The sequence below is a fragment of the Moschus berezovskii genome, chromosome 10 (assembly GCF_049115385.1).
Source record: "Moschus berezovskii isolate FMDL1 chromosome 10, NW_MosBer_1.0, whole genome shotgun sequence".
NCBI classification, from domain to species: Eukaryota; Metazoa; Chordata; class Mammalia; order Artiodactyla; family Moschidae; genus Moschus; species Moschus berezovskii.
Genome location: NC_142469.1, coordinates 39,056,410 through 39,079,417, shown reverse-complemented (window position 1 = coordinate 39,079,417; position 23,008 = coordinate 39,056,410). Strand labels below are relative to the sequence as shown.

Genomic DNA, 23,008 nt, shown 5'->3' with positions numbered 1-23,008 from the left:
TATTTAATACAATAGATAATATTCATAGAACTTCATTCAAGTAAGTTCTTGATCATTTTTTAATGAGGTAGCAGCCCCTTACTGCTTCTCCTTTTTAATTTAATATCTCTTTTTTCAGCTACCCAGATTTCTTTTTCAGAAAGTGCCTCTGAGCCATGGCAGACGGTCACATGCTAATCAAATGTGCCCTCTTCTCTGGAATCTGAAATCTAAGCAGACATTCTACCTCACCTCCTAACCTGATTGCCCCTGCTATAATATTAGGCCATATTCTAGCCTCAACTGTTGCCTTTGTTCTAGAATAGTTCCCTAGTTACCTGTGGATTCTGTGAACTTCTGATAATTTGAACGAATTCTCTTCTGTTTAAAACTGGCCAGAATAAGATTCTTGCTTCAACCTTAACTGGCAAATCTAACATGAAACTGAAAGATTCCTTCCTATAAGACACATTAAACATAAGACTCTCACAGTTATATAAGAGTGTAAATATTTAACAAAAGCAAATTACTCTTTTTGGAACTATGCCTATGAAATATTAAGGTTCTTTATATCTAGTGAGGAGGGAATTTCATTACATATATAATAATAACAGAATAAAGCAGAATGCTATAATGGTAAGAGCTTGGAGGTGAAACAGTCTGGGTTCACATCTTGGATTAGGGTCACTTTCTTGGGCAAATTACTAATCTCGAAAGTTTCAGCTTCCTCACAGGGCTAATAACAGTATTTGTCTCACAGAACTATAAAATATTTTGAAAATCAAACTAATTAATACATGCAAAATACTGAGAACACCTAACACGAGTTAGAACTCAACAAACAGTCATGACTATAACACAAAATTAATTTCTAAAACATGGATAAATTAATACAAAACTCACAATGCAAACAAGATATTTTATTGGAATAGTTACTAAACAATGCACTAATGGCATAATTTAGACATTTTAGAAATTAAAATATAAATGGAGTATTTAGAAAATCCACAGATTCATATGCTATATTAAGGTTAATACCAGAATCTGGAAAACAAAGTAAAATTCCACAAATCATTGAAATGCTGACTTCTTCAAGGGATCTTCTCAGCTGTAAAGACTTGAGAAGCTTGTCTCCTAGCCTTGAAAAGAAATTTTAAAAATGGTAAGTAAGTGAGAAGTCAATTAATTAAAATATGCATTATCATCTAATATCAAAAAAACTAAAATCTGGGATTTTTTTTTTCAAGATAATGAAAATCCTGTAAGGAATAGTACAACTTCAAATCTAGGAAATTAGGAAATCATTTTTAAAGTCAAGCCATAAAAAATTAAAGAAAATTTGAGATAAAGATAAAATGCAAAAAATTAAAAATATCACCTTTTTATGGAATAATGAATCAAAAGTAAAAATCTGGCTGAAACGCAGAGACAGACAAGTAAAAACAGGGAAGGAGAGATAAAGATGAGACTATGAACAGAGAAATACCACCAACGCCTCACTTTCAAGACCAGAAAGATAACAGCCAAATAAAATACTCAGCTAAACTCCATCTTACTATCTAACCTCATCTATGATCTTAAAAGTTATCTGTATATTGGTGAACAAGCATCTTGCTTTTTCTAACAGTTAAAATTAACTTTTAACTTCATTCAGCCAAATAAATGATAGGGTTAAAAAAAAGGAATGCAGTTTTATTATTTAAGTCATTGCAAAGAAACCTCTTTGCACAAACATTTGCAAAGAAACTTATCATAATTAAATTGAAGAACTTCTTCGACAGTCCTTGCCTTTATATCCCAAGTTGTGAGGCTAAAAAGATTACTCTAGCTCTCTCACATCAAACACCTTTAGTCCTCTCCCTCATGATCCTGTTCTTCATGAATGCCCCTCTCTCCCGCAGTGTCTCTTCTCCCTTTGAAAGTGAAAGTGAAAGTCACTCAGTTGTGTCCAAGTCTTTGTGACCCCACGGACCATACAGTCCACGGAATTCTGAAGGCCTGAATACTGGAGTGAGTAAGTGTTCCCTTCTCTAGGGGATCTTCCCAACCCAGGGACTGAACCCAGGTCTCCCACACTGCAGGAGGATTCTTTACCAGCTGAGCCATAAGAGAAGCCCTTCTCTCTTTAGAGGGAAACAAATGTGGAGTACTCTAATAGGGACTTTTTTTCTTCAAGATTAGAGAATTGTGCATTTCTAGACTTGATATGCTACCATATAGCTTGTTTATACAAACGGAGGGGTTCCACTGCCTAGGAATTTTTCTATAATGTACTGCTCATCACTCAAATGCAAGGGATAAAGAGGCAACACTACTGGAATTAATTTCTGGAACTGTATATATCCAGTAAGTACTACGTGTATGAACAGTTCTTGAATCTGAAAGAAAAACACGTCCCTAAGATTACTTCACTCTCTCATTAGTGTGATAATTATATCTCCAATAGTACATCCAATATATATAAGTGTCTAACACAGAGCCTCAGGAATCTCTAGAATCACGTTTTATCAACTAAGACCAATATGAGCTGGAACTCCTTGGATTAAGTTAGACTTTCTTATCATACTGTTGCCATTTTCATCCCTCCCTTGATAATCAAAGTTAAATTATGTATTATAAAATTAAATATTTTTATGAAGCTCTGAGCAAAGTATTTGACAGTATTTGGGTATCATCTGAAATTTAAAGATGTCCATTCTGGAATTAAATGACGTAGTGAACAACAACGTTATCTTTGCCAATCTAATGTTACAGAATGAAGAATGAGGTGTTAGGAGTTACAAAGGAAAAACACTGATCTTTAACTTAAAATTTTACACTGAAGTTCATCCTGTCCAAGCATCACATGAAAAATATTTAGATACTTACAATTTTCTCCTCTGAAGAAAGCACACCTTCCACTGCCACTATCTGGTATTGCTTATGTTTTAAATTCCCCACAAACTTCCGCAGTTGCTTGAGACTGCTAACTTCCATGTCTTGCTTTAAGAGTTTCTGCATTTCTCGAGAAGGACATCCAGGATCAAATACTAGTAAACATAATGTTCGGTTTTTTCTCTCTTCAATTCCAACAACTGTTCGACTATGGCCTATAGAAAAATCAAAAACGAGTACATATATAAATGTGAGAGAGATACCTATTTGAGCAGCTACATACAGGTGTAAGTCACTATACACACACACACACACACACACACATATAGACACCCTATATATACTTTTTATGTGTGTTTCGATTATAAATACAGTCAGTCCCTCTGACATATTGGTTATCTGAGTTCTTTCAGTTCTCAGACACAAAACTTTAGTTCTACTTCCTAACCTCCAGTTTTCTTTCATTCAATTTTAGTTTTCCAAAGGCTTCACGGCAAAATATTCTACTTATACTATGCCAAATGCCAAATATTTTAGTTTCCTTTCCTAATCCCATAGTCCTTTTTATTCAAGTGATCTCAGATAAAGGATTCGAGATTTAACTGCTGGGGAACAAAAACTCATGGTTCCAAAAGGTAAACAGAAGTTAATTTATATATAAGAGAATTTCAATGGGAAGGGCTTAAACTTTATAGCTTATACCCTAAACAACGAAATTCCTAACATTTACTTCTTCTTCCTGTCAATCCAAATCATCCACTTGACAAATTTCATAAAATACTCATACATCAGGCACTGTTCCAGGCAGTTAGTGACACAAAAGCAAACAAAACAAACACGTCTGCTTTCATGGAGCTTAGATTCTAATAGGAAGAAATACTCCATAAACAAGGTAAATGAGTAAAGTCTATATATGTTAGCTAAAGCAAAATAATGCAGGGCAGAGGGAAAGGAAATACCAGTGCTAGAGAGGGACAGCATAATGAGCTAAAAAATTTTAAAGGGTGGTCAGGGAAGTGAGGTAACGCCCTGAAAAAAATTAACGATGAACAATAAAGGAAGAGGTAGTCCTGAATCAGGTAGCCCCAAAGATATCAAGCATATCATCCATTACTGCAATGTATTATGATGACGATATAGCTCTAAAAATCAGAGTAATGTCACTATACTTCTCTCATTATCAGAATCTTAACATGCTGCTGCTAAGTCACTTCAGTCGTGTCTGACTCTGTGCGACCCCATAGACGGCAGCCCACCAGGCTCCGCCGTCCCTGGGATTCTCCAGGCAAGAACACTGGAGTGGGTTGCCATTTCCTTCTCCAAAGTGTGAAAGTGAAAAGTGAAAGTGAAGTCACTCAGTCGTGTCCGACTAGTAGCGACCCCATGGACAGCAGCCCACCAGGCTCCTCTGTCCATGTGATTTTCTAGGCAAGAGTACTGGAGTGGCTTGCCATTGCCTTCTCCAGAATCTTAACATACCCTAAAGCAAAAGCTAATTAGCTGTCTTATGTAAATAAATCATCTTATAAGTTATACTCAGTATCTATAAATTATACTAACCTTGATGCTGAAGATAGATAGGAGGTTTAGATGTACACACTACTTTTGGACTTCCTTCTCTCTCTGAAGCATAGTAGCTCAATATCCATTCAAATAAGCGAGGGTGTGTACCCAAAGGACCAGTTGACTTGTGAAAGTCAACAATACGGCACCTATTGACAAAATGGAGTATTTAGAAAATATTTTAAAAATTTTTTATTAATGGAGTTGTAAAATGCAAACATTTTAAATTAATTTTATTTCATCATTATTTTCCTAAGAAATAAAATTTTATTATTTATCTGAAAACTGTTATTTTAGGAGGAAATTCTTTAAATAACTTAAGGTTGATGACAGCTATCAAAGTTACAAAAATTTTCTCACACAGAAAATCACCCTTTGTAGTAAATGAGGATCATACCTGATTTTAAAAGAGTCTACATATAACCTGAGACATGGGAACTTTTATTCTAAAGTCTCTAAACCTGCTGATTAATTAGAAGTTGATTTTTAATTCCTCAGCAGCCATAAGGAGCTATCAAAAATATCCTAAATATTTTTCCTGTTAGTTTTCTCAAATTTCAATAATAGACAAGAAAAGAATACCTGTAAAGATCACAGAAAACCTGTGTGTACCCCCATCTACACATCTACCTACCTACTATTTGGCAACAGACCATGCTGGCACTGTTTCCTCAAGAGGAAGTCAATCATGGATAAATCAAATTACCAGGAGCATTATTTACACTTCTCAACAACTATTTTAAAATGGTTGAGTACAAGGGAAAGGAAAAACAATTAAAAGCTTTATTTTCACTTTAGAGTATAGCACAGATAGCCTATTCTTGTCTTTCTTGGCCATAAAGTTTCCAAATACACCCACATTGTCCTAGTTGCTATCTTCAGCCTCAGCAAGTTTAATGTTGATAACTTTCAGTTGATTCTTCCTGAGCTTTAAATATTGAAATGAACTTCAGGAAAAGCTATCAAAAAGTAAGAACAGTGATCTTGGGTTAGCAGTTGACTACAGGTTTAGATTTAGAATTTGAATAGTATTCTATGGATAAATTCATAGAGAGCAAAAGGAAGACATTTAAATAACTAGTAAACAAATTCAGGGTATAGTAATAAAAAGGCTTTACAAAGAACTAATTTATTTCAGGTACCAAGAAAACAGCTTGATATATCAGGTACTTTAAACAAAAATTTTCCTTTTCTTAAAAATTACTTAAAAGCTCAAAACATGATATAGTATAAATAATCTGAAGGTGTGAAGAGACTGGCAAAAAGGAAAAGAAGAAAAATTTAAAGGGCATTAAAACAATCCTTTGAATTTAATAATTCAAGAAAGTATTATACACACATTCATTTTTCTATTTAAAATTTAAGAAGTATTTTTATCTCTGAATATAACTCATATATAGAAATGACGTAAAACACTGGCAAAATGACTTGGAAACAAACATAAAAGGAAATATACAGTCATGAAGCTTAAGGCAAACTTTCTATCAAAGAGGATCATAAGCATTTATCTCTGATGCCTCTTGAAAGCCCAACAACATAATACTGAAGAAGAAAATGATTTAAACACCTATGGAGAAAGAGAATAGGGACTGACAAGAAACTGGCACACATTTCTGGAAAATGGATAACAGCAGAGAGGAAACATAAAAGTGAAGGCAAAGAAATAGAGACAACTTTCTTAAAACCCAAAAGAGGACAGAAGTTTAATGAATACCAGGTATTGGGTAGAACAGTACTGAAGCTGAAAACATAGATTAATTGGAAGGTTGAATAAGTACAGCAAATCACTAATTAACTCCTCACCTCTCCTGATGGAGGAACTATAGGCAAGAATGGACTCTGAGAAAAGATTTCTCTCTTATACTAATATTTGAGAGTCCCCAACCACACAGCAAACTTCCACCTAAGAAATGAAGTTTTCTCAACTGCAAGCTCCATGAAACCCTACAGGACTGCCGATCAGCTTGTTTAGTGCTTCATTCTTCACTTTAGGAGAAACAGTAAGGATTTTTAAAAGTTAGAAGTACTTCTAAACGAACAGACTAAAATAAATAGACATGAAACTAATTTAACACGGAGGAAACAGAAAAATGAAAGGAATAGAAAAATTTTACAACCATAAAAGGCTATGATGCTATGAAATTACTCCTTAAAATTGAAAAACATTATTGTTAAAATAAAAATTTCAAGAGTAGTGAGGAGATAAAGTTGAGAATCCAGATAGTAAAACAAAAGGCAAAGATGAAAAAGTGAGACACGACCAGTGAACTCAAAAAGTCAAAAATGTTCAGGGGCCAACAAACAGGAGTGCCAGAAAGAAAAATAAAGAAAACAGAGATCATACTCATCAAACAACAGTGAACCCTTAAGCTCTTACTACATGCCAGTCACAGTCTTAAGCACTATATTATCACTACAAATCTATGAAGTAGTCACTATTTATATATTCTTTTTTCAGTGGTGGAACTAGGATACAAACAAGCTAAGTCATAGAGCTATTAAGCAGAGAGCTAGAATCAGTTGTAGGCAATTTTACTTCAAAAAGTCTAAGCTCTTAACCACTATGTGCTTAGTCCCTCAGTTATATCCAACTCTTTGCGACCCGATGGACTGTAGCCCACCAGGCTCCTATGTCCACAGGATTCTCCAGGTATGTCTTGCCTTCTCATTAAGTAATACTGATTGTTAGAAGCCAGTAAAGGAACAACTTAATCTGATCCATAAATGATTTTGAGTTAAGAATAATATAGCAACACAAACTATCACTCAGTAATAAGACTAGGCATCCTTTCTTAGGAAGCTAATAAAGGAAGTGTTCAAGTAAAAAGAATAATCCAAAAAGACAAGAAAGACATGGAACCCACGAAAAAATCCAGGATCCAATTCAACAGAGTGAAGAAATGCAACACAATTAGAGCTATGGAAAGGATCTAGAAGCAAACAATCCAGACTAGAGAAGAGGACAATTGGCTTTAAGAAAAACGTCTCCAGGAATAAGGAGTACCTCAGATTACTTAGCAGCAGCAGCAGCAGATTACTTAAGTGGAGTTTCTGCAAAAACTTGACCATGATACAAACAGTAAAAGGGAAAAGGTAAGGCAATTCTTAAGGAAAACTTTAAAAAGCTTTTCAGGAAAGATATAAAATCATTAGTGAATAATATTTACATAGTTATGACTCTAACTTAATAAAAACTGAGATTTAACCGTATTATAAAAAGTGAGGAGAAACAGGTGGGAGATATAAGGATGCAACAATGTCTAAAGCTGACAAACCAAGAAAAAGCCATGAAAGCATATTATTTAAAAACAATGAAAGTGACAGCCGTCTCTGAGAAATAAGACTTGAGAATAGAGAAGAGCAAGAAACAGGGTATGTGTGGTTGATTTTCATTTTAAGTCTTTCATTTTATAAATGCTACTTAAATTTTATTTTTATAAACTATCCCTTTGATAAAAAACACAAACAACAAAATCTTCCTAGATATGACAATAACATTAACTTGGCTTTTTAGGTACATACTTAATCCTTAGGGAGGTGAGAAGGGTATATATTTCACATGCTCCAATCCAGGCCTTTGTTCCCTGTAACCTGTTATTAAGCTGAGAGGCACCCTGGGGATCAAAACCTTCCTTCCATGCATCTTCAATCATAGACTGAATTTTTGGAATGCAAGGAACTGACATACCTAAAATTATACAAAGAAAACATGTAATAAGACAGTTACTAAAGTACGGAATAATATTTAGCAGTACATCATATATTCTACAAGAACCTATCATTTTTAAGACAGTTATTTCTGACATCTACTATATCATTTTCTCTTCCTACAACCAGAATGAAGATTTTTAATGCAAATATCCACTAAAATAATGTTTATTAAAGCTATTAATTTTAATAAGCATACTATATATTAATTCATTCCACATCGTATGTACTTCATTAGATGGTAAATTCAGAGTCTGTATTTCACATACCTTTCAAGCTATCATCATAAGCATCATTTTGCAATAATGATGAAAGCAGCATCTGGAAATTTCTGTAACCACAACCCCAACCTTTATCACCAAAAGATGAGTGAAAGTGATCCACTCCTGCAGAAAGCCACACACGCCTCACATCTGTGGCAGCATTCTGATAATACCTATAAAGTGCTTCCGTAATTCCTAAAGTGGAAAAGAGATTTCGAAGGTTTAGAAGGGTATCACCCTTCTGTGGCTGTCTCATACATTTCCAGCATCAATCTCTTTCTCAAGGGCACTTGTAAATCCCGCCGGTTCCGTCTTCTCCCTTTTTACTGACATAGTCTATGTCACTGTCCTGCTTGTTTTACACAATGCAAGGTTCCCAACACTAGCATATTACTTATTACGCTGAACTGAAATTGTTTGCTTTTTTCATTTCTGCATCTGCAGGGCCTCGCACATAAAAGTACACTGCTGAATGTTCTTATCTCTCCATTTTACTATACATTCTGCTGGACATCATTCTCTCTGAAGCTCAGTTCTAATCAATTTGCTCCCAATTTAAAAACTTCATTATGGTTTATCACAGTGAGTTGATTTTTATGTGATATAATTATTTCCAGTTGGCATAAAAAAAATACCAAGATCTACATGAAGGAATTGTTTTTATGTACATATATATATATACACAAAATTATATATAATTTTTTAACTTTTTATTTTATATTGATTATGGTTGATTAACATTAACAATGCGATAGTTTCAGGTATACAGCAAAGTGATTCAGTTATAATTCTGTTCTTTTTCAAATTCTTTATCCCATTACAATTATTATATAATATTGAACAGAGTTCCCTGTGCTATACAATAGGTCCTTGCTGGTTATCCATTTTAAGAGTATAAATATTTAAAGACAATATAAAAGGATATGTTTATGATATCAAAGATGGAGGAATTTCTTAAATAAGACACTTAAGACACAAGTAAAGGGAAAGATTGAGAAATCTAATTACGTTCAAATTTAAAATTCTGCCTAATTAAAGACACCATATACAAAATTTGGGCTTCCCTGATAGCTCAGTTGGTAAAGAATCTGCCTACAGTGCAGGAGACCCCGGTTCAATTCCTGAGTTGGCAAGATCCGCTGGAGAAGGGATAGGTTACCCACTCCAGTATTCTCGGGCTTCCCATGTGGCTCAGCTGGTAAAGAATCCACATGCAATGCGGGAGACCTGGGTTCAAGGCAAATTATAGATTTGAAGAAGAAAAATGCTCCTCATATCATCAATGAAGAATTAATATCTTGAATACTTAATGGACTGCCAAAAATCAATAAGAAAAAGACAAACAACCCAACAGAGACGAGAAAAGGGACTAGGTTATTTACAGAAGAAACAAACTCAGGAGTCATCAGAGAAATACAATTAAGAGATGCATCTTACCATTAAATGGCAAAAACTTAAAAGAGTCACAATATAAAGTATGAGTCAAAACACAATGACCTAATGGAGGTTACAACCATTCTAGAAAACAACTTCATAATACTCTTAATGAAATTAATTATGCAAATGCCCTTTAATCTAGCATTTCTAGTCTGGATGTTAGAGAAACTTTTGAGGAGGAAACCTGTTCATAATTTTTAAGAATAAAACACTGGAAACAATGTAACTCATAAAAGCAGATTCTATTCAGCAAAGTGAAAGCAGCACAGTTAAAGAATCAACATATTTAAGCAAATCCAATCAGAGCACACATACTGTACACCAACTTACACATAGTTTAAAATATAAAAGATTATATATTATTATGGAAACTTACATACAAGATAAAATTACTAAAACATACATGAGATTGATAAATACCAAATTCGGGATAATGATTCCCTTTGTGGAGGAGGAGAAATTAGAAATCAAAAAGGGGTACACGAGGGGTTTAAAATAAATATAAAAGGTTTTACAGCTTAAAAACATTAAATTTCATAAAAATTGGGTGGCTGGAACAAAGCTATTTCCATATAATCTTTTTTAACTATACTAACAGATATTTTTTTTTAAATGTGGAAAATATCAGGAAAAAATACATTCTTTGGAACAAGGCAGATCTGATTGTGAATACCAACTGGGCCAGTAACTAGCTACACAACCTCACCTTGTGCTAATTTGCTTCAGTCATGTCTGACTCTTTGCAACCTTATGGACTGTAGCCCTCCAGGCTCCTCTGACCATGGGATTTACCAGGCAAGAATACCGGAGTGGGTTGCCATGTCCTTCTCCAGGGATCTTCCCAACCCAGGGATTTAAACTGCATCTCTATGTCTCCTGCATTGGAAGGCAGGTTCTTTACCATTAGCGCTACCTGGGAAGCCCAAGCTTACCTCAGGAAAGTAATTTAACCTCACTAAGTCACAATTTCCTCATCCTGAAAAATCTAATACACAAAATTTTTCTTTTGAGAGTTACATGATACAATATATATATATAAAGGTCTTAGTGTCTAAAACTATACTGAACAATATGGCAGAAACTATTTGCATAAGGTTATCTGAACACCTGAAATGTGGCTTGTCCAAACTCAGATGTTCTGCAAACTAAAATACACACTGGATTTTAAAGAATGTACAAAGACTGCAAAATACTGCACTGATAATTTTTAATACTGATTACACACTGAAATATATTCTGGACATACTGGAAAAATATTAAAATTAATTTCACCTAGTCTTTTTTTAATTTTTCTAATGTGACTATTGGAAATTTAAAATTATTTATGTGGTTCACTTACTTTCTACTAGACAGCAATTGTCTGGAAAATAGTAAGCTCTCAATAAAAACTATTCTCAAAGGTCCGTTTTCAAATGTCAAGTAAATTGATACAAGATAAAAGTGAATCATTTACTATAAAAATAAAAGCTCAGGAGTTTTAAAACAACACAAAAAAAATTATTTGAATACATGGTCTCAACTAAAACTATATAAACTGTGGGTTGTGAAAATCAAGCACGATTCAAATAATACTATAGTGATGTATGTAATATTAAAACCATGATTTGGATGTTTAAATACTCACCAGACGTTTTTGTTTTTCCATCATCAATACCAATAGCTAGTGATTCCATCATATCAGCTTTTCTTCTATGAAATTCAGATGGATGCATTCTTCCCCTATTTACTTCTATCTCCATATTTCGTAGCTGCTGTTGTTTGTACCCTCCAGAATTATCTAAACCATATTGTCTCTATTGAACATAAAAACAAATGACTTAATTTTTATGTCCCTTTACATCAATGAGGTGAGAAATTTACCACTACTTTCAGTTCAGTTCAGTTCAGTTCAATCGCTCAGTCGTGTCCGACTCTCCGCGACCCCATGAATCACAGCACGCCAGGCCTCCCTGTCCATCACCAACTCCCAGAGTTCACTCAAACTCATGTCCACAGAGTCGGTGATACCATCCAGCCATCTCATTCTCGGTCGTCCCCTTCTCCTCCCGCCCCCAACCTTTCCCACTACTTTATATATCTGGAAATATATTTCGAAACATTCTGATTTATAGACTTCTAAATCTGAGTCAATTTATAGATTTTTATGAAAAATAATCACACAACAAAAAAATCCCTGAGTTAACAACAGCCTTTCTCTACAAACAACCATCATGGCAAGACTTGTTTTCCTTGAAGTAGGAAAAGTAAAGAATCCAATCTTCCTACTAATGGTAATGTGAAAGCAGATGAGTTCTGACTATACTGCTCATTTTTTTCAAGACAACCTGTCAAGGAACCTGTACTTGTTACTTGGTTCCTCAGTTCAGTTCAGTTCAGTAAGGCCTACTTAATCCACAATTCACTCAGGTATTCACTCTATGCAGTAAATGAACTATGTTTTTGCACACTGACAGAAAATCTAAAATAATATGTTAAAACAGCCCCTACAAAAATATTTCTGAGATCTAAACAACTAACCTGCAAAGTTACATAATAAACTTATACTCCCGTAAACATTGAAAACTTTTGTATGATAATATAAGGTAGAGAAGATATAGGAAAAGTCAACTTTTTTCTCCTCTGAATCTTGGTAGGAAAATAATTATGCAAATACACGAACCATGGATGAGAAAAATAGTCTAAATTAGATATTCTAAAGGAAGAATAGCCATGTGCAAGAAATCAGAGGAAAAAAAGTTAGAGGTCAAACAAGTTCAGGAAGATTATGATATGCACAATGCATATTAGTATACTAAAGGCTTTAAGAAGACATCAGGTACATAAACCTGTTTAATTGAACATTTTCAAACCTATTCATTCATAAACCCTTTTTATTCACACATTAAGCACATAGAAAAAGAACATTTAAAACGTATGAGCATTATTAGCAAATAACTACATAGTCTATAGCAAGTTAGGACTGAAAAGAGTAGAATAAGCTGTTAAAATACAAAGAAGCTACCAGTTTAGTTCAGTAGATACTACCATTCACCTAAGATAGGCTCAAACTTCATAAAAAAGCATTTTCCATTAAAAATGCTTCTTTCTAAATTCCTGAACTGCAGTCACTAAAAGAATTTAAGACTCAGGAGACATTAATTCTAAGTTTCTGTTGTAAGTATTTATACATTTAAAATTCTGAGTCTCAATTTCTTAGTTTTCTCCATTAACACAGGTTTAAAAGTAGGCTTCACCATTTAATACTGCCCAATCCTGAACAAGTTAAGCTACATAAGCACTCTTTGTTTCCATTTCTTCTGCTGCTGTTTAAAAAAAAATCTAAAATAACTTCATGGAGTATGGAAGACTGTAAGATACTTTACATCAGGGTCCCCAACCCCAGAGCCACAGATGGGTACCAGTTCATGACCTGTTAGGAACCAGGCCACACAGCCGGAGTTTAACAGTAGGTGAGTGACCAAAGTTTCATCTGTATTTATAGCCGCTCCCCATCAGTGTTCTTGCCTGGAGAATCCCAGGGACGGGGGAGCCTGGTGGGCTTCCGTCTATGGGGTCACACAGAGTCGGACACGACTGAAGTGACTTAGCAGCAGCAGCAGCAGCCCCATCACTTGCATTACTGTCTGAAACTTTTGTCAGATCAGCAGCAGCATAATAAACATAATGCACTTGAATCAACCTGAAACCATTCCCCCTGCCACTCCAGGTCCATGAAAAATCTGTCTTGGTCCCTGGTGCCAAAAAAGTTGGGGACTGCCGCTTTATAAGAAGTGTTTACTCTAGTATGTAAATGTATACTTATGAATGGTGGCTGTTAAAAACTATAAAAAATGTATGTAAAAAATATTTTGTATTATAATAAAGACAAAAATAATAGGCTGAAGTCTTAACAGCATGTTTGAAAAATAAGAACTCTAACTAAACCAAAATAATATAACTATTATTAATCTTTGTACCTGCAGCTTCTGAAATTCTTCCATTTCTTGTCTTGATTCTTCAGATCTCCTCTTTCTGTCTTCTTCTTGTTGAAGCTGTTGAGCCAACTCTAGATCTCTAGAACACTGGACTCTATTCACACCTATTATATATTTTTAATGTTTAGAATAAAAGACAAATCAAGGCTCACTTATATGTTAGTACATATTTTTTAAACAGAATAAAGGCTATTATTTTGCCATTTATTCATGACTATGATGTCACAGAAACACCGAGTACAAATCCAGCAGACCTTAAACTGCCTCTGTAAGGGTACAACCTCCACTTTCATCACTAATATTCACTGAGTGTTTAGACTGTGACAAACACTTCTCATAAATATCATTAATTATCTCATTTGGATCTGCATAACAGTTAGGAAGTTAAGTAGTATTATCTATTGAAGAAACCAGAACTTAAGAGAAATTAAGTAGCACCCTAGAGTGCTATCCCTCATTAATACATACAAGGCAGACTGGTTTTTAAGAGAAAAACTTGGGGGCGGGGGCGGGGAGGGTGGAAATAATTAAGAGAATAAAAAAACAAGTGAGCAAAGTACAGATATTAGATCATAACCTAATGTCTGACCTCAAGCAAATAGTAAACCTTGCCCATTTTGCTCTCTACCCAGCGTCCTGCTGCTGCTGCTGCTAAGTCACTTCAGTCGTGTCCGACTCTGTGTGACCCCATAGACGGAAGCCCACCAGGCTCCCCCGTCCCTGGGATTCTCCAGGCAAGAACACTGGAGTGGGTTGCCATTTCCTTCTCCAATGTGTGAAAGTGAAAAGTGAAAGTAAAGTCGCTCAGTCGTGTCCGACCCTTAGCGACCCCACGGACTGCAGCCTACCAGGCTGCTCCATCCACGGGATTTTCTAGGCAAGAGTACTGGAGTGGCTTGCCATTGCCTTCTCCGGACCCAGCGTCCTACACATCCATTATTCAGTGCCCTCTGGCTAGCATCTCCTTGACCTCCCAATTTGATGGTTTAATTATGTATCTGAATATTCTTTCTTTCCCATCAAATCTCTCAGCCTCTGATACCTCTTCCTAATTGGTCCCCACTTCTACTGGTAGAAACATGCAATCCAAAACTGATTTTCAGCATACTTATGAGGCTATCTACAGTGATTCACTAAGATTCACCTCAGACTCCAGCCTATGGAGTACACATAGCCTATGTGTAAGCCTATGGAGGTTACAGAATAACTCATGCACCCATACAAAGCTTGGATCTCCCTGGTGGCTCAGTGGTAAAGAATCTGCCTGAGACCTGGGTTAGATCCTGGAGTTGGGTAGATCCCCTGGAGGAGGGCATGGAAACCCACTGCAGTACCCTTGCCTAGAGAATACCATGGACAGAGGAGCCTGGTGGGTTGCAGTCCATAAGGTCACACAGAGTTGGACAGGGCTGAAGTGACTCAGCAGCAGCAGCATACAGAGCTTATCATAAACAAAGAATTACAAGAAACTCAACTTCAGAGTTATTCTTCCACAGAAATTAGTAAAGAATCAACACAGTAAAGAACTGTTCCATCTTTACTCCGGCAATTCTCATCTTGGTTTTAGGCTGAGTGATCGGGTAATGCTGTCCATGGACATCACTAACTGGTACTAGGATCGCTGATAATGAGTACTAGAAACCTCTGCAGTAACAGGAGATATCTATGTACCTTAAGAAACTGATATCCAGTAGAACACAATTGGTTTCTCTTTTGGTCTACTTTATATTTTGTTTCAATGGAATTGTGAAACTCATATAGGATCTTTCCACTTCTAAGGCACCATCATGATTACTTAATCAATGCCACTAGCAAAAAAGATAGGGGAACAGAAGAAATCTTTAGAATCTCTTACAAAACTAATCAGTGGTAATAAAGAAGCTAGAAAAGTAGTTGAAAATGTACTTGAAAAACTTTGAAGTCATATACTTCACATTCTTTTTAAAATTACATGTGCCATATGGCAGCTTCTGAGTTCATAAACAATTTTTACTGATAAGATGTTAAATTCAATTACTTCCAGCTGCTGAAAGAATGGCCTCAACTTTTAAATCAAAAAGATTTTTTAAATGGTACAACATTTCATTATCTTCTGATGTTCTGGGTCAAAACCCTGGATGCACACCCCTAATTCAATTGTTGGTCATACCAATTAATCCTTTACAATCTTTTCTGTGAAAAATCCTTGACAAGTTGAAGCTGTATCAAAATTTTTTTTAAGGGACAGATTTATTTTTAACCAGTGTATTTTCTTCCCCTCTATAACACTAATCTAAAAAGTAGATAATGTCCTAGGAAGCAGAAATTAAATCATAACATCCTTATCTTTGAACATATAGTCATACCTTGTCCAAAGCTGCTTTCTTCCAAATGCAAGTCAACATGTTCCTGCAGAATATGGTAGTTTGTACAGATGAGCCCACACATAGGGCAGTCATAGAGTAGTTGATTACAGTCTGTATTAGAGATATAATTTAGTTGGTTTTATTTTTAAATCTTTAGATTTTTCACATCAAGTCAAAGACTGTCTACTATTCACTAACTTTATTAAGTAAAAGCTCTTTTTAGTTGGATTTAAAGCAATTTTCTACTTCGAGATGAAAGACTGAGCATAAGCACAAACCTCTTATCACTACAGTGAAAGAAAATATTAATAAAAAAGATTCAGCTCTGTAGTCAAAATAAGAAAAGTAGAAAGGAAAATCAAATGGTAAGTAGTGGTCAGTCTAGGTATGGATTTTGGGGGCTGGATTCTCAGTACCCTCCAAACTAAGTGGTGATATGTAGAATTCAAGCATTCAGCATAAAGCTGGACACGGATCAAATGCCCGAGTTGGGAGCATAAGATCAAAGAGCTGCATCCATTAACCAGCACTGCAGACAGACAGGTACAACTTGCCCAAGAGAGAAATGGTACCTCTATAAGACCAAGACCTAGCTGATATTGGGTACAGATGATGTTATTAGAAAATTACAAATTAAAATTAAACAACACTACATATATATTAGAATGACCAAAATCTGGATAGTCAAAATCTGTATGATCAAAACTCTGGTTTTTCCTAGTCATGTACAGATGTTAAGAGTTGGACCGTAAAGAAGGCTGAACGCTGAAGAATTGATGCTTTTGAACTGTGGTGCTCGAGAAGACTTCTGAGGGTCCCTGGGACAGCAAGGAGATCAAACCAGTTAATCCTAAAGGAAATCAACTCTGAACATACATTGGAAGGACTAATGCTGAAGCTGAAGCTCCAATACTTTGGCCACCATGAAAAGCCAATTCTTTGGGAAACACCTTGATGCTGGGAAAGACTGAGGAAAAGATGAGGAGCAGGTGACAGAGAATGAGATGGTTGGATGGCATTACTGACTCAATGGACAGGAGTTTGAGCGAACTCAGGGATATATCGAACGACAGGGAAGCCTGGTGTGTCACAGTTCATGGGGGTCACGAAGAGTTGGATGTGACTTAGTGACTGAACAACAACAAAATCATTGACAACAACAAATGCTGGCAAGGACACGAGCAACAGGAACTCTGATTCACTGCTGGTGGGAATGCAAAATGGTCCAATCACTTTGAAAAAGTCTGGCAATTTCTCATAAAACCAAACACACTATTACTACCCAATCCAAAATCACGAATTCCCTTGTGTTCACCAAAATGAATTGAAAACTTCTGTCCACACAAAAGCCAGTACAGTTTATAGTAGCTTTATTGGTAATTGCCAAAACTTGGAAGCAACCAAAGGGACCTTCAGTAGGTGAACAGATAAACTGTGGAACATCCAAAAGAATATTATTCAATGTAAAAAAAAAAAAGCTATTAAGCCATAAAAAGACATGGAGGAATTTTAAATGCACATTGCTAAGTGACATAAACCAATATGAAAAAGCTACATGGCATATGATTCCAATTATATGACACTCTGAAAAAGGCAAAAATATGGAGACAGTAAAAAAATCAATGGTAGCCGGTGTCCACAGGGAGGGAAGGATGAACAGGTGGAGCACAGGGTATTTTCAGGGCAGTGAAGCTATTCTGTATGATACTAAATACTAAATGGTGGGTTCATGTCATTATACATTTGTCAAAACCTGTGTACATCACCAAGAGTGAACCCTAATACAAACATGGACTTTGGGTGACATTGATATCAATGCAGATTCACTGACTTTGACAAATGTATCACTTGGCATGGGTTGTGGAAAGCTGGAGGAGTTTATGAGGATATAGGGACGGGGGTACTTGGGTACTCCCTTACTTTCTACTCCATTTCACTGTGAACCTGAAACTTTCTGAAAAATAGCATTTATTAAAATTCAAAAAATGAATATATGCCTTCTCCTTAACCTTTCATAAAAATTATTCAAATGAATCAGACGTAAATGTAAAATTCAAAACTTCCAGAAGATAACATGGGAAAGGTGACCTTGGGTTTGGCAGAGTTTTGATACAACACCAAAAGCACAACCCATGAAAAAAGAAATCAAATAAGGCAAACTTCATTAAGAGTAAAAACTTCTGATCTGTGAAAGACACTGTTAAGAGAATGCAAAGACAAGTCTCAGACTGGGAGAAAATATTTGTGAAATATTTGCAAAAAAATATTTGCAAAATTCAATAAAGGACTTGCATCCACAATATATAAATTATTCTTAACAACAGTATCACAGAGATACATAATTCTAAATGTGTATGCACCAACAACAGAGCCTCACAATACATGAAACAAGTCTGGTAGAGCCTAAAGGAAAAGCAGACAAATATATTGGGATATACAGATCATAATTGGAAACTCCAAAAACCGGTAGAACTGCTAGACAGGAAATCAGTAAGGACATGGAAGATCTGAACACAATCAAACACCACACTCTAACTGACAAATATAGAACATTTGATCCAACAACAGCAGAATATAACATGTGCTAAGACAGACCATCCCATATCTTAGGCTATAAAACAAGTTTCAGTAACTTCAACAAATTCAAAACTTAAATCATAAAATTTGCTCTCTGATCAAAAAAGAATCAAACTAGAACTCAGAAAATCAGAATCCCAGACAATCCAGATGCCACTGGCCTGGTGGTAAATAAAAGAATTTCCTCTGGAAACTGGTCTTCCCTGTGGCTTAGGTGGTAAAGAATCTGCCTGCAATGCAAGAGACCCAGGTTCCATCCCTGGGTTGGAAAGATCCCCTGGATAAGGAAATGGTAACCCACTTCAGTATTCTTGCCTAGAGAATTTCATGGACAGAACCTTGTAGGCTACAGTCCGTGAGATCACAAAGAGTCAGACAGGACTGAGCAACTAACACTTTCATTTTCACTTTCTTCCTCTGGAAACTAGACTGTGAGTCTGCTTCTCCTCAGAAAGTTTCTACAGCTACTTTCGAAGTAGATGAAACATTTATTGTTTGCATCAAAACTCTTTTCCATTATAGTAGCTTCATATTATAATAATGGCAAATGAGCAATGCTATAAACTGAAATTAAAAACAGATTTGTAGTAATCTTATTTACAAACCAACTTTTGGGATACTACATATTAAATTGAGACTAGTGCTACTTATTCTATAAAATGAATACTTTACCTTCTAACGGAGTGTCTAAAAGATCAGCATGCTTTGTTTTCACATGAGTTTCCATATCCTGACTATTATCTTCTATTTTTCCACAGAATGGACATTCAGGAGGACTGTACATTGTTTCATAAATTGATTCTTTAATTTTGGTTCGGTCAGACTGTTTTTCCGTACTTTTCAGGAATTTTCTAGATTCAGTAAAGTTCTCTGAATAAAAGTCTTTATGTTTTAAAGTACCATCCTTAGGCAGGCTTTCAGCTGAAATCTTCGGCTGATTAGATGCACAAGCTGAATGAACACTTGAATTAATGTCTGCTCTACACTGTAGGCTGCTATCCTTCCTGTTTTCGGAAGTTCCATACTGTACTGTATTAATCCTCTTAAAGTTTCTTTCTAGTTCATTTTGCTCAAAATGAGCAGCTTCAATATGAAAACACATTTCATCATAATTCACACCTGACAACTTGCACAATGGACACATAACTTCATTTTCCATGTGAACAATTAGGAGGTGAGCCTTCATGTCTGGTTCTGAGGATACTGTTTCACCACAAATATCACAAGATAGCATGGCAGAGCAGGTAACTAGAAAAGAATACAATGTTGTTTATGTTAGAAAGTAAGAGCTGAAGAAAAAGAAAATACATTGTATAAAAGGATTTGGAACAACCATATTTGTTATTTATAACTAGATTATTTAGATGAAGAAATTTTCAATGACCTTCAGTTCAGTGGCTCAGTTGTGTCCGACTCTTTGCGACCCCATGAATCACAGCACACCAGGCCTCCCTGTCCATCACCAACTCCCCGAGTTTACTCAAACTCATGTCCATCGAGCCATCCAGCCATCTCATTCTCTGTTGTCCCCCTTCTCCTCCTGCCCCCAATCCCTCCCAGCATCAGAGTCTTTTCCAGTGAGTCAACTCTTCGCATGAGGTGGCCAAATGTCCTTACTGTTCCTCAAATTTACGAATTTATTTATAAATCTCAACCAAAACTTCGCTACTGTATTTCAAGTTTATGGTTTGGATAAAACAAAGGCAAAGCGAAAGTGAAGTTGCTGAGTCGTGTCTGACTCTTATGGACTGTAGTCCATCAGGCTCTTCCATCCATGGGATTTTCCAGGCAAGAATACTGGAGTGAGTTATTTCCTTCTCCAGGGGATCTTCCTGACCCAGGGATGGAGCCCTGATTCAGACTCTTTACTGCCTGAGCCACCAGGGAATCCCTAAACAAAGGTAATGATACTGCAAATTGAAATAAACAATTTTTCAAAAATTTCAAAGTGTGTCTGGACTGAGGTGAAGAAAAAATAATGCATATAAACTCACCCAGGTAAAATAAGCCAAGTAAGAGAAAACAGAAGAAACCTTATCAACCAATATATCTAAATACAAAAACTTTAAAGTTATTAACAATGAGTTGTGCAAATAAATTTCATAATAGCAGTTAACAGTTAAAGAGTTTTACATGTCAAACTAATTTAAGCACCATTACCATCATTCTGGGCTTCACTGATGACTCAGCGGAAAAGAATTCACCCCGGCAATGCAGGAGAGGCAGGTTGGATCCCTGGGTCAGGAAGATCCCCTAGAGGAGGGCATAGCAACACACTCCAGTATTCTTGCCACGAAAATCCCATGTACAGAGGAGCCTGTCAGGCTATAGTCCATGCAGTTGTAAGGTCTGAATTGATTAGGCACACATGATCATTCTAAATGAAGGAAACTGGCTCAAAGTCACCAGCACCAGAGAATGGTTAGCCAAAATGCTAACCCAGTCAGGCTCCAGAGCTGCACTCTCCACCCAAAATATAAAAGCACAGTGAGCACAGTTAAAAAGAGCACTGATTCCAGAGTCAAGAGAACTGGGTTATAATCTCAGGTTTTAGATGACACACCTCACCTTTCTGAGGTTCGGGCTACAAAATGAGTTGTACTGAATCAGCAGTCACTTCTGGATTTTACAAAGTTCTGGCTATGACACAAAAGTGATTTTGCTAAGAAGTTTTTTAAAAGCAAGCACAGTCACAATCTTTCTACTATCTAGACTATCTTTCAGCTGGAAACTGTTTTAAAACAAACAGAAAGTGAAAATAAGGAAACTATCCCCTCCATTTAAATAAATTTAGTTTTATAAGATCTCCCAACTTTTTTTTCCCCTCTTTTCCTCAGACAAGTGAAAACGGTCTCTGATTTTGATGTAAATTCTCCCAAACCACCAGTGCAAAGAACGTGACACCCAGAGAAGTTTCTTCTTTTCCCGGGCCGGGACACAGCTAGACCCAGAAGGGTGTGCTTGAGCTCCCCAACACTTAGATCGGAACAAGTGGATGACAGACGTGTGGAGGTCGGCGAGAGGTGCCGGAGCCTGCCCAAAGGTCCATGCTAACGTCCCAAGGCCAGCACATGAAACCAGTCCCGATACTAACTGTGTCAAAGCGTTGGGCCTAGGGATCCGGGGTTGGGACGGTCAGTTCCTACCGTCTTCGAGGGCCGGCCGCTTTCACACTGCCCTATGCTTGGCTTCCTCTTCGGATCCCGTAGCAGATGCCGTCTGGCTCGCGGGCAAAGGAGTGCTGCGCAGTGTCGATTACCTTTCCCGGCCTGAAAAACTGAAGGAGGCCCTTCTTTTTACCCAGAGACTCACGGTTAACCGAGAAGAGAACCAGCGACTCTGAAAAGTCTCAGCCTCCTGATGCAAATTCAAAAAAGCGTTTCCTGTCTTCTCCGGAAGAGAAGGAATCCCAGCATGAACGTCTGCACGCTAATCTGGGTCGTAGTGCACTCTGGGAGTCGTAGTCGTTTTCCCGTCAAGTTTCCAACGCCTAATTTAAGAGGAGACACTAGATAAGAGGTCTCTATAAATGAATTCCCAGGTTGGGTCCTAAGGCATTACACGAATCCACAATACCCACTGTCTAGGGCCAGACTGAGTATCACTCTGTTACATCATCAATCAAGGGCTTATAATGTTACAGCGCGCCAAACTCCTAACTATGGAGGATGACAAAGACCTGTTCTTGCCTCAAGGTTACAAGATAACACTATTTTGACCCCTGAATTTAAAATATGAAACAGCTCTTGGTACTTAAAAAATACAATATCAGAATTTAAAAAATCATATCAATAGAGAGCTGTAAGGTAACCCAAAAATTTTCTCAGAAAATAGAACAAAAAAGAACAAGAGATGGAAAACAGGAGCTTCTTTGGGGAAGGACTCATGTGTTATTTATCTTGCATATTCTGTGCCTAGCACTACATAGAGAAAACAATCTGTTTCCAATACTGCTTGTTCAACCCCAAGGTTGAATCATGTGTTGAACAAGGCTGTATGTGTGTTATAATAAATTAAGAGTACTTTACCTGGAGTTATTTATTTCATATATTAGTGGGTACTATTTTGCAAAAAAATCCACAGATGTTACGGAATCCAAAATTTTTCAACTGAAAGGTTGAAACAAATGAGCAGAGAAGATAGGAAGAAGTGAATAAAGTTGAAGAAAATGAAGCTCCATAAGGTCAGGGTTTTTATCCGTTGTGTACACTACTGTACCTCCAACATCAAATAAAGTCTGGCACAGATGAGTCCCTCCGTCAATACTACGTTGTAAAATGAATAAATG

General features: G+C 36.4%; 1 protein-coding gene across 7 annotated transcripts in view; it reads right to left on the bottom strand.

Annotated features, from left to right (window-relative positions):
* The window catches only part of ZUP1 (zinc finger containing ubiquitin peptidase 1), a 43,211-nt gene extending 21,112 nt beyond the window's left edge, over positions 1 to 22,099 (bottom strand). Inside the window, exons 1-11 of one of the 7 annotated variants that reach the window (XM_088840593.1) lie at positions 21,815 to 22,099; positions 20,881 to 20,973; positions 19,393 to 19,968; positions 16,144 to 16,254; positions 13,781 to 13,902; positions 11,449 to 11,617; positions 8,394 to 8,582; positions 7,939 to 8,104; positions 4,414 to 4,565; positions 2,848 to 3,068; positions 1,129 to 1,892 (exon numbers count right to left, since the gene is read on the bottom strand). In XM_088840593.1, coding sequence (XP_088696719.1) covers positions 1,818 to 1,892; positions 2,848 to 3,068; positions 4,414 to 4,565; positions 7,939 to 8,104; positions 8,394 to 8,582; positions 11,449 to 11,617; positions 13,781 to 13,902; positions 16,144 to 16,254; positions 19,393 to 19,954 — 1,767 coding nt within the window. In that variant the 5' untranslated portion in view covers positions 19,955 to 19,968; positions 20,881 to 20,973; positions 21,815 to 22,099 and the 3' untranslated portion in view covers positions 1,129 to 1,817. The other 6 variants (XM_088840594.1, XM_088840591.1, XM_088840592.1 and 3 more) reach the window with 6 other exon arrangements.
* Positions 22,100 to 23,008: the final 909 nt, after the last annotated feature.